The 11,454-nt window shown below is 37.1% G+C and overlaps 2 protein-coding genes across 4 annotated transcripts in view; one reads left to right on the top strand and one right to left on the bottom strand.

The window, feature by feature from the left end:
• Window positions 1-11,454, bottom strand: part of LOC309484366 (uncharacterized protein) — a gene marked incomplete at its 5' end in the record, with an annotated part of 167,226 nt that overhangs the window by 111,239 nt on the left and 44,533 nt on the right. The gene's annotated exons all lie outside the window — the stretch shown is intronic.
• Window positions 1-11,454, top strand: part of znf385d (zinc finger protein 385D) — an 84,797-nt gene that overhangs the window by 39,404 nt on the left and 33,939 nt on the right. For all 3 annotated transcript variants that reach the window (XM_082150109.1, XM_082150110.1, XM_082150111.1), the window contains exon 3: window positions 8,349-8,456. In XM_082150109.1, coding sequence (XP_082006235.1) covers window positions 8,349-8,456 — 108 coding nt within the window. The remainder of the gene's footprint in view (window positions 1-8,348; window positions 8,457-11,454) is intronic.

The raw sequence follows: 11,454 nt of genomic DNA on the forward strand, positions 1-11,454 counted from the left end.
TGACCCAGTCTGTTGTGATTGGTCTACTCTGCTCTGATTGGTCAGATGACCCAGTCTGTTGTGATTGGTCTACTCTGCTCTGATTGGTCAGATGACCCAGTCTGTTGTGATTGGTCTACTCTGCTCTGATTGGTCAGATGGCCCAGTCTGTTGTGATTGGTCTACTCTGCTCTGATTGGTCAGATGACCCAGTCTATTGTGATTGGTCTACTCTGCTCTGATTGGTCAGATGGCCAAGTCTGTTGTGATTGGTCTGCTCTGATTGGTCAAACAGTCCAGTCTGTTGTGATTGGTCAGATGGCCCAATCTATATTACATAGCTATATTACACAAGACATACAAGTTAATATCCGAAAATACGTAATTTGCTTTGAGAGATGTTCCTGGTCTTATTGCGCACGATTACTCAAGGCATGTTGTTCCAAAGAAAATGTTTGTTTTCTTAATATTTGATCAGAAATTAATAATACGCTCTTCCTCTGTCGTGAATCACTATTATTTTTTTCACGATTCAGTCAGTTCCTGTGTCGCTGAGCAGAAATACATAATCATGTTTGGCTTAGTGTTGCGTTGGGTTTTCTCCTCAGCGTAAAGATTAAGAGGCTCATCTATCACTGTTCTACATGTTCGTAGAGTTAGTTTCTGGAGTAAATATATAGGCTATAATCTGTGTGTTTACACTGCTTTTTTAAAAATGGCGGGTGCTGGTGTTTCACGTGCGTTCAGCCAATCAGCGAACACTAACGTCACGGATAGTTCCTATAGCGCTGGTTTAGACCAACTCTGAAGTAGGAGTAAATTAGTTCCTCCAAAAGGAGTTTCTAGAACTAAAATCGTTCCTAGTTCCTGCGAAAATCCGGATACTTCCATCAATAGTTCTGATCTATGAAAAGGTTCCTCCGGAGCGAAAGCCCCTATTAAAGGTGAACTAGGAAGTATAAGGAATAAAACTGTCCCGGGAACAACATGACGTCGTTTCGTTCTGTAAGGCTTCTTCTAATGCTCCACTTTGAGAGCGATGATTTATATTTATGTATCTCATTTAATTTCAATTCTCTTTTTCTGCAGCCCTCTGGCACATGCCATAACTCATCATTATGTGTTCAATAAGTCAGATAAGCAGTTCAATATTTAATATGTGCTCCCTCAGATTTGTTTGGATGCTATCTGGGTCTCACGGGTTGATGATTCCCACTCGTCTGACTGTGGGATAATGTTGCTTGTGTTCATGAAGGAGAGCGCGCTGTTCATCATCCCGGCCTCCTCATCCCGTTTTGAATTGTAAATTCTGGTGGTTAAAATCAATAGACGCTTGGATTGGGATTCACACGCATGGGTGTGTAATTGGGAAAAACATAAGGGCTGGTATTGCTTCTGACAGGTCATTTATCCCACTTTATGTGTGGTTGGTGTTGGCCACGACTGCATTCGGTCATCAAACCTCGGTCTATGTTTTCTCTCGCGCTTTGTTTCTACAGAATAAACACTTTGTAAGTTCTGCTGATCTGTTTACCTCTAGGGCGATTCCCTTAGAAAGGCCCGTTCAGTAGATGCATCCATTAAAGCAACAATCAAACAAGGCTGTTTAATTTTTTGCGGTCTGAAGCCGCTCTCAGAGATTTGGAGAGTCGTGTAGCTCAGCGGTTCTCAGAGCGATTCATGCATTAATTACAAACCCTGCTGATGGAACTTAAAATGGGCCTTTTGAATAATTGATCACTTGTTTTACAAAATCTATTTCGAAATCAATTTACAAAATCAATTGTAAATGCTAAAATTATAATTACTTATTATTATAATGCATTTTTAAAGTAATGTAGATGTAATGTAAATGTAGGTAATGCTTTTCCTTTCTAATAATTGATCACTTGTTTTACAAAATCTATTTCAAAATCAATTTACAAAATCAATTGTTAAACAAAATCAGTTGTAAATGCAAAAATTATAATTACTCGTAATTATTATGCATTTTTAAAGTAAGGTAGATGTAATGTAAATGTAGGTAATGCTTTTCCTTTCTAGTTTGATGCCAGAAGTTTGGGGTCAGTAATATTTTTTTTTATATGTTTTTGAAAGAAGTCTCTTCTGCTCCCCAAGGCTGCACTTATTTGATCAAAAATACAGTAAAAATTGTGAAATATTATTACAAAGTAAAAGAGCTGTTTTCTATGTGAATATATAGTAAAGTGTAATTTATTCCTGTGATCAAAGCTGAATTTTCAGCATCATTACTCCAGTCTTCAGTGTCACATGATCCTTCACAAATCATTCTAATATGATGATTTGACGTTCAAGAAACATTTATGATTATTATCAGTGTTGAAAACAGTTGTGCCGCTTCATATGGAAACCATGATACATTTTTCATGATTTTTTGATGAATAGAAAGTTCAAAAGAACAACAGTATTTATTTGAAATATAGAAATGTAACTGTTATGAATGATTCCACTGGAGACAAGATGTAGTGAACCCAAGTGCAACTTTAATTATCAAACATAAAACAAAGGCTGAAAACTGGAAACTCAAAACAAGAACAAAAAACCTGGACAAGAAACATTCACAACTAGACAAAGACCCAGGGCAAACATGAGGGCTTAAATACACAAGACCGACTAGACAAGGGACACCTGTGAACAATGAAACAATGAACCAATGACAACATGACACATCAGACAAGGGAACACATGGCAGGATCACATGACTTGAACAAGGGATCACATGACATACATGAAAATGGAACAACCCAACACTCAAAAAAAAATAAGCTGTTGAACGAACTTGATTTAATTAAGGAAAACTTTTCCACGAAAATGAATTACGTTTTTCCAACAAAATCTAATTTGTTTGAAATGATTTGTTGTAATCTTGTTGTATGAATTTAAATTAATTAAATTTTTGTTAATCTAAACACAGTCGCCACTCTTCTGCATAATGGTAACCACAAAATTCAAAAACATTACAGAAAGTTCTCTAAGTTTCTAACATAACTGAATATTAAACACTAACATTAACTAACAACATCTTTCCATTTACAGAAAAACACATAAAATAACACTTTAATCCCTAAATTTACCCTCCTACTGCAGTCCCTTGCAAAGCATGCTGGGAACTACAGATCCACTGCCCAGTTAGTTGTCAACAAAAATTATTCATGTAGCTTTCACACAAATTAAGTAAGTAAACTTCAGTTTTAAATATATTAGGTTGATTGAACACAATTAAATTAAGTTGTGACAAAATATTAAACAATTGTGTTACTTTTGCTTATTTTAATAAATTAAATTTAACAAGAGGCAAAAACATTTTTTTTGAGTGAACGTGACTATGTAAAAGTGCATTTTTCTAATTTTCTAATATTGCGTTAAATCGATTTGATTTCAGCCAATAGATTCACACACCTAGTAAAAGTAGGAATGCTGGTTTTTTTTGTTTGTGTAACGAGACCCCATAAATGTCAGATGGGTCATTGCTGTAAGGTGATGTGATCACGGGTCAGCAGAGGTGGCGTCCCGTCAGGTGTCAGCTCCCGCGGCTCAGATCTGTGTTAAAGAGGAAGAGTAAGTGCGCCGCGGGAGGTTCACGCTCACAGACTGACATGTTTGCGTTGTGTGTCAGAAGACGTCTCGTGTCTGTCAGCGGGCAACGGGACGCTGATTTAAGACGAGTTTGAATATCTTGACATCCTTGAGGTTCCACTTCATGCAGGAATCTGATGAACCAGATCTGAACATAAATTATACAGCAGGGAAGTGCTATAGGGCACTTAATGTGTCAGAGAACATTTCTGAAGTTTCGCTTAAAGCAATTTAGGAAAATAACACAGTGTTTTCACTCAGACATCTTGAAGTCGTAGGAGTGAGGCTTTTTCTGCCAGTTGAATCGATTCTTTATCTTTAAAACGTCCCCGTGTGGAAAGGATGTAGGCCTACTTAATTTGAATGTTAACTGAATGTGTGACACTTTAACTTTAGACAGATTTTCTGATTATAATAAACCTCTGATGTTAGCTTTTCCTTATTTGCACGTTTAAAGTCAACATGGAGTCAAAATTCACCCGTGCATGTTTCATTTTGGTAACACTTTATTTTACAGTGTCCTTGTTACATATGTTACATGTACTTACCACAGTAATAACAGTAAATTATGCATAATTACATGCAACTAACCCTCAACCCTATAGTAAGTACATGTAGTTGCTTAATATTACTCAGTACTTAAATATATAATTACACTGTAACAATGACCTTAAGTGTAACCAAACTTCATCATTTTTATTCAAAATCTAATATAATTTTTAATGCCAGATCATTTAGTTACTCAAACCCTGGGCTTTTCTTACAATCGACTGCAAGCTCGCATTCAGATCCGCCTCCATCCAATAAACAACCAATGGATTTTTTTCATATTTCGATAATCAGGTTTTTGCACTGATGCACGTTACAATATGGGGAAAAAATATATCTGTCACTACTTCTATTACATCGTGACTTTAATGCATGTTCTTGGTTATATTGTGCATGATTTATGCATGTTATTAAGTTAAGTAAAATTTTTTTTTTTTAATTCACAAACTTGCTCTGCCTCTTAAACAACTTTCCCTTTCAGCCGAGATATGAATTAAATCCTGCACTAAATTTTTCAGCATTGAATATCCTGTTTCACAAAAAAAATCAGATTACTCAAATTAAAGGGGTTGCAAAAAAGCATTTCACAGTGATTTTACAGTAGTGTCAAAAAGTGACATTTGGAGGGGATATTTGTTTTTTAATGACCCTACAAGTTCTATTAAACCATCAAAATATGGGGATATATATACACATATATATATATATATATATATATATATATATATATATATATATATATATATATATATATATAGCTTACATTGACTACAACATAATCAGCTATTAATATTTCATTGGTCCTCTTTTGTTTTTGCATGTGTTCATAATTTCTTTTGTATGACAGCCTGGCCGAAATTATATTTGCACAATTTATCGCAAATAAAACTCCAAGCACAACTACGCAACATGCTTACATAAATCTTTGAATATTTAAATAAAGGGTGAAGATATAATTTTTCCTATAGGCCGGACATCACTTCTGGCCATTACAGTATAACTAGTTTGTCATTCATAGTTTTTGGTGGGTCAATAAGATGTGTGAGATCATGTAAACCGCTTTCTTTTATTTAGTAGACCAATTATTTCTTACACTTACAGCTTATTCATTATGTGCATGTTTCTTTTTGCGAGAAAACCCTGGCAATTTGAAAATCTCACATAAGCAAGGTTTCTACAGTTTTTCTTGTCTTGCTGAGCTTTCATAATGAGTTGTTTTTCGATGGTTATCAGGTTTTTATTGTGCATGTAAACGCTCTGAATGAGAAGCAGCGGTTCCTCGCTGAACCCCGGCGTGTTTGGAGCGCGAGGTCATCACCGCGCACAGATGGTTTGTCTCTTTTTCTTTTCTCTCTGCTCTTTTTCTCGCTCACTTCCTGCGTTTTCTTTCTTTTTTTCTTCTTCTTTTTTTTCTCACGTCCTCTGAGTCCTTTGATTTCCCAGCAGCTCTCCTCTGGCCAGCTGGACGTTCTCCAAAACTTGCACCCATCCTTCTGGTGTAAAGTGCCGTCTCCTCAACTTCTAGCCGTGCTTGAGATTTATGCCGCAATTATATTATGTAACGTTTTCAGATATGGTGTCAAGCTATCAAACACGTACATGTGGTTCCAATATGGCACGGCTATTGACATCAGAGCATAACTTACTGCGACTGATTGGCCTGGTGTCGTCTAATAAAGAAGAGCGTATCAGGTTTTTAAACTGCGTGTCATTTGTCTGGGCTTTAAGTGAAACTGATTTAGGAGCCTCATCTACAGCTGGCCGCGAAAGACGACGCTGAATCGAAAGTGATTTTCTGCTTGTGTAACACCGGCGGCTGCAGCAGGTTCGAGATGTTGAAGCATCATAGAACAGACTTCAGAGACGAGAGCGATAGGAACCAGTATATCAGTCTGAGAAGACGGACTGTTATCTGATAAATGGACGAATGAATGCAGCAAGCCGGAGCTGAGAGCATCAGTGTAATTTCACTACCTCATCTGAGGCCGAGATGCTCGAAGACCACCCTTACGATCTCATATCCTGTGCATAAAACACATACGTGCTCTATTGAGGCGAATACATTTCTTTATCCGATAAGAAGACATGCACATAAACAAGGATGGAAACGCATTTACGGAATAAATCCCTTAAAAACGCACGTGACTTTGCCTCAGCGGAGGCTGTGATTGGATAACTGGACTAACCAGTGAACCAATGCAATGGTTTAATTCCCTCCAGAAGCGTCACACGATTGCGTTCCCGAACACCAAGAGAACATGACAGCGTTTATTGTGTTTCGTCTGACGCTCTGAGAGGAAAATGAGTACGATTACAGTTTTTATTACTGATTTGTTGTTGTGTTAATTTCCCTGGAAGTGACAATTTTGTTCTCTTGAACCCATTGGATGGAAACTGTGCTTTACTTGCAATTGTTTTTATATGATAGTTAAATTTTGCACATAAGTTAAATTCACAGCTTTAGATGAAAGCATATAGCAACTGACCAAAATAAATAAACAACATGCAATTGTTACCGTACCGAGCTATTTCTGCCTGATTTAACCCATCAACATGAGTTTTGCTGGTATACATTTGTGCATGTAGGTTAGTTCTGGGATGTTACATAATATTTTTGACTTGAATAAACCAGTTAATTTAGATGTTACCCTTTATTTTCAATTTAGGGAATCAAACCATTCTGTTTCCTTTAACAATGCACTCTTAAATGAGTAAAATTACTAAAATTTAAGTCAAAGTATTATCAACTTTTATTTAATTTAAGTAAATACTTAACCAAAACAATACTACTTCTAGTAACGTTTAAATTATTTATTAAATTAAAAAGATTAAACAATAGAAAGATACCAGGGATAAAATTCAAAAACAATTGAACAAGTTGTGATTTAAACTCTAATCTGATTCCTTATGATTATTACTTTTTAGTACTTTTGAGAAACTAAATATAAAGTTTTATTATTATAATCTTAAAATAAAACAATACTATTTTAGAAGCATTTTAATTATGTATTTTTAAATAAAGTATATAAAGCTTGTGAGTAAATAACAGCGCTGTTCTTGAAGCAGATAAACTTACAGTTTCACTATTACAGCTGCTGAACAGACTCAGGTAATTCACACACACTTAATCTCTCTCTCTCTCTCTCTCTCTCTCTCTCTCTCTCTCTCTCTCTAATAACTGGATTAATAACTGCATTAGATTGCTATCAGTGTCTCAAGTCTCCGTTACAAGCTCTAAAATTACGTTTTGGAGTCAGCAACAGAGACATGGCATGAAATGCGTAAGAAATTAGTCCTACACACAAGCGTTTTAAAGGACAAAAACCTGACAAATGTCTTGAAATAAAACATCTGGACAATGTCACAACAAGTGTGGGAACCATATAAGTGGATTAATTGACTCCAGCACATTGAATTATTAGAAAATAAGGCACACCCGAAGTGTAACGGCCAATCCGCTTCGCATCATTACAACCTCGGGTGTGCATTATTTTCTGATAATTCAATGGCCCGTTGTCAATCATTCCTTACTTAAAGTATTAAGATACATAAAAAACAAATAAACAACATGAAGTTAACAGGAACGGGATTCTTCAGGATTTTAACATTTCTGACTAATTTCTGAACGATTCTTAATTAAATAAATATATTTTTGTGTATATTTATGACATTTAGTTTTCAGTAAATGCTTAGTTTTTACAGCAAAACTCTAAATGTGCATGTTTAACTAAACATTGTTATGAAACAGTAACTTTAATCTACTTAATATTTTTTCCCAAAGAAAGTAGAGATTCCCAGGCTGACCTGTCACTCATAACTCGTGTAATTTCACCAGACCTTTCTGAGTGTATCATTTTGATTTGGGTTTTCGTGAAATCCGCGGTGGAAGTTGTTTTGCCCTCCTCTTTCCCGCCGCGTTGATTGAAGAGCGCGTGTGTGTGTGTGTGTGTGTGTGTGTGTGTGTGTGTGTGTGTGTGTGTGTGTGTGTGTGTGTGTGTGTGTGTGTGTGTGTGTGTGTGTGTGTGTGTGTGTGAAATTGCGTTGGCCTTTAACCGGTTCCAGACTGTGCGTTCGCTGCTCAACCACATGCCGTGTTTCTGCTGAAGCCCCCGAGGGCCACGGTTTATCACGCCGTCAGATGGGTAACAGAGTTGACATTCAGCACGCCGCTGGGTTGAGTGAGGCTAATAAAACTGGTTTTCCGTTCTCTCTCTCTTCCTCAGATGGACCCAGTTCAGAAAGCTGTTTTACATCACACGTTGAGCGCTTCGGCCTCGGCTAAAAGGAAAGCGGTATCGTGTGGCGTGTGCCAGCTGAGGTTTAACTCACAGGTGAGTGTGTGTTCACCCTGACCCTGATATTCCCACCTAAAGCTACATACAGCATATGATCATCCAACACAGTCGAGATGATGCAATAACGCCAGTATTACGGGTAGTTTAATTGCTTTGATTGTGTGTTAGTTGTCTTAACACCTTCTGCATCTGTTTATGAAGTTTATTCATCACCTCTATATTGTGACGAATCATTGGAAAACTTAAAAGTATTCCCTCAAGCAGGGCTGCTTTTCTGATTCAAATTATTTGATTCACAAACGCTCAGTTGGATTCTGATTCAATTTGATTTGATTCTTCAGATTCCACACGTGCCAGATGTGGGCCGGATCTGGCTCGACACTATGTTCCTGTCTAGGTTTTTGGTGTATTTCAGTTATAATGCACCATTCACTTACAAGAAATACATTTTCTCTCTCTGCTAATCCTTTAAATTATACAGGACAGTGTTTCAGACTGATTCAAACACTAACCTGTCTTTCATTAACCATAACCATTCATTAAACAGGCCGGTTCATAAAGAGTCATTCATTTCAAGAGTCAAACTTCATTGGTCGTGTTGTATGCGCTCGATTCGATAAAAAGAACCAGCTCAAAAGAGTCATTTGGTTTTGAATCAGACTACACTGGTTGTGCTGTATGCGCTTGAATCGATAAAAATAACCAGCTCATAAGAGTCATTTGGTTTTGAATCAGACTACACTGGTTGCGCTGTATGTGTTTGATTCGATAAAAAGAACCAGCTCATATGAGTCATTTGGTTTTGAATCAGACTACACTGGTTGTGCTGTATGTGTTTGATTCAGAAAAAGAACTAGCTCATTACAGTCATTTGGTTTTGAATCAGACTACACTGGTTGTGCTGTATGTGTTTGATTCAGAAAAAGAACCAGCTCATTACAGTCATTTGGTTTTGAATCAGACTACACTGGTTGTGCTGTATGCGCTTGAATCGATAAAAGGAACCAGCTCATATGAGTCATTTGGTTTTGAATCAGACTACACTGGTTGTGCTGTATGTGTTTGATTCAGAAAAAGAACCAGCTCATAAGAGTCATTTGGTTTTGAATCAGACTACACTGGTTGCGCTGTATGTGTTTGATTCAGAAAAAGAACCAGCTCATTACAGTCATTTGGTTTTGAATCAGACTACACTGGTTGCGCTGTATGTGTTTGATTCGATAAAAAGAACCAGCTCATATGAGTCATTTGGTTTTGAATCAGACTACACTGGTTGTGCTGTATGTGTTTGATTCAGAAAAAGAACCAGCTCATAAGAGTCATTTGGTTTTGAATCAGACTACACTGGTTGTGCTGTATGTGTTTGATTCAGAAAAAGAACCAGCTCATAAGAGTCATTTGGTTTTGAATCAGACTTACACTGGTTGTGCTGTATGTGTTTGATTCGATAAAAAGAACCAGCTCATTACAGTCATTTGGTTTTGAATCAGACTTACACTGGTTGCGCTGTATGTGTTTGATACAATAAAAAGAACCAGCTCATAAGAGTCATTTGGTTTTGAATCAGACTTACACTGGTTGCGCTGTATGTGTTTGATTCGATAAAAAGAACCAGCTCATAAGAGTCATTTGGTTTTGAATCAGACTACACTGGTTGCGCTGTATGTGTTTGATACGATAAAAAGAACCAGCTCATAAGAGTCATTTGGTTTTGAATCAGACTACACTGGTTGTGCTGTATGCGCTTGAATCGATAAAAAGAACCAGCTCATAAGAGTCATTTGGTTTTGAATCAGACTACACTGGTTGCGCTGTATGTGTTTGATTCAGAAAAAGAACCAGCTCATTACAGTCATTTGGTTTTGAATCAGACTACACTGGTTGTGCATTGTTTTTAATGTATAATAAAGAATCAATTCAGAAGAGTCATTTGTTTTGGGAATCAATATCTTTACCCTACTGTACATTCAAGGATTTTAAGTATTGATACACTGTGTGTAAAATAAGTAAAGAAGTCCTGCACATATATGTGATCCATTTATACTGTCAGAAATGAGTGTCCATCCATCTCTTACGCTGAGACTATAGACATGCACTGACTATATTCACTGAAGGTGACTTTGAAATGGCCAAGAGGACAATTTTATTTTTCGTCCTTCATCCATCCCTTGTCATTTTCAATTCAGGAGAATGTCTGGCTGTGTGCCACACGTTCATCAGAGGTATTTAATCCAAATATGATTATTTAAAAACAGCATTGCCCATATCCTCTCTATTAGGTGCTCATTTACGCCGTCACTGTCAGATATTAAGCTGTAATATCCGCAAGACTGAGGCCTATCAAAACAGTAATCACAGCTCATTATGGGCATCCATCAGAACCGTGTGACAGGATGAAGGGGCGGGGCTTCGGTTGACCAATCACAGCGCCTGTAGCTCTCCAGTAGCCAATCACCGACAGCGCCTGTGAGAGATTATGCATTCAAATCACGCCGCATGCACAGCGAAACCTCATTATCATTGGTCGTTTGTGCTCCAGCTTCCAATCAGCTCCAATCTGAGCACGGGAAGCCTTTACATGGCACAGTTTCAAAAAATAAATGGCTTCTGGAGAGTTACAGAGTCCAGCCAGACGTTCCGGGCGACTTTTGAAAAATGACATTTGGTTTTCATATATCGCCACAGGTCTATTTGAATATGAGACACTTGGTTATGGATTCTTCTGGGTGTATGAATTATAAATACAGTTTATAATGGTGGGGGAGAGAAAACCTAGTTAGTTTTTGAAGAGCTTTTGCCCGTTGCTGCCAAGCACAGACTGGCTGTAATTTCCTTTGGCCACGATTGATTGATGGCGTCCCATTGCTGGTGTCTGTCTTAGTTAAAGGCTCGGCATCACGGTGGCAGCTGTTTAATGCCCACCTTTTGTGTTTGTGGTTTTTTAAATTTATTTATAATTGTTTGATTTATAATATATTTCATTTTTATTATGTTTAATCATTTTAATTTAATATTTTTTTTGTTAACTTGCTGG

This window comes from Leuciscus leuciscus, assembly GCF_965113295.1.
Source record: "Leuciscus leuciscus genome assembly, chromosome: 20".
Classification (NCBI taxonomy): domain Eukaryota; kingdom Metazoa; phylum Chordata; class Actinopteri; order Cypriniformes; family Leuciscidae; genus Leuciscus; species Leuciscus leuciscus.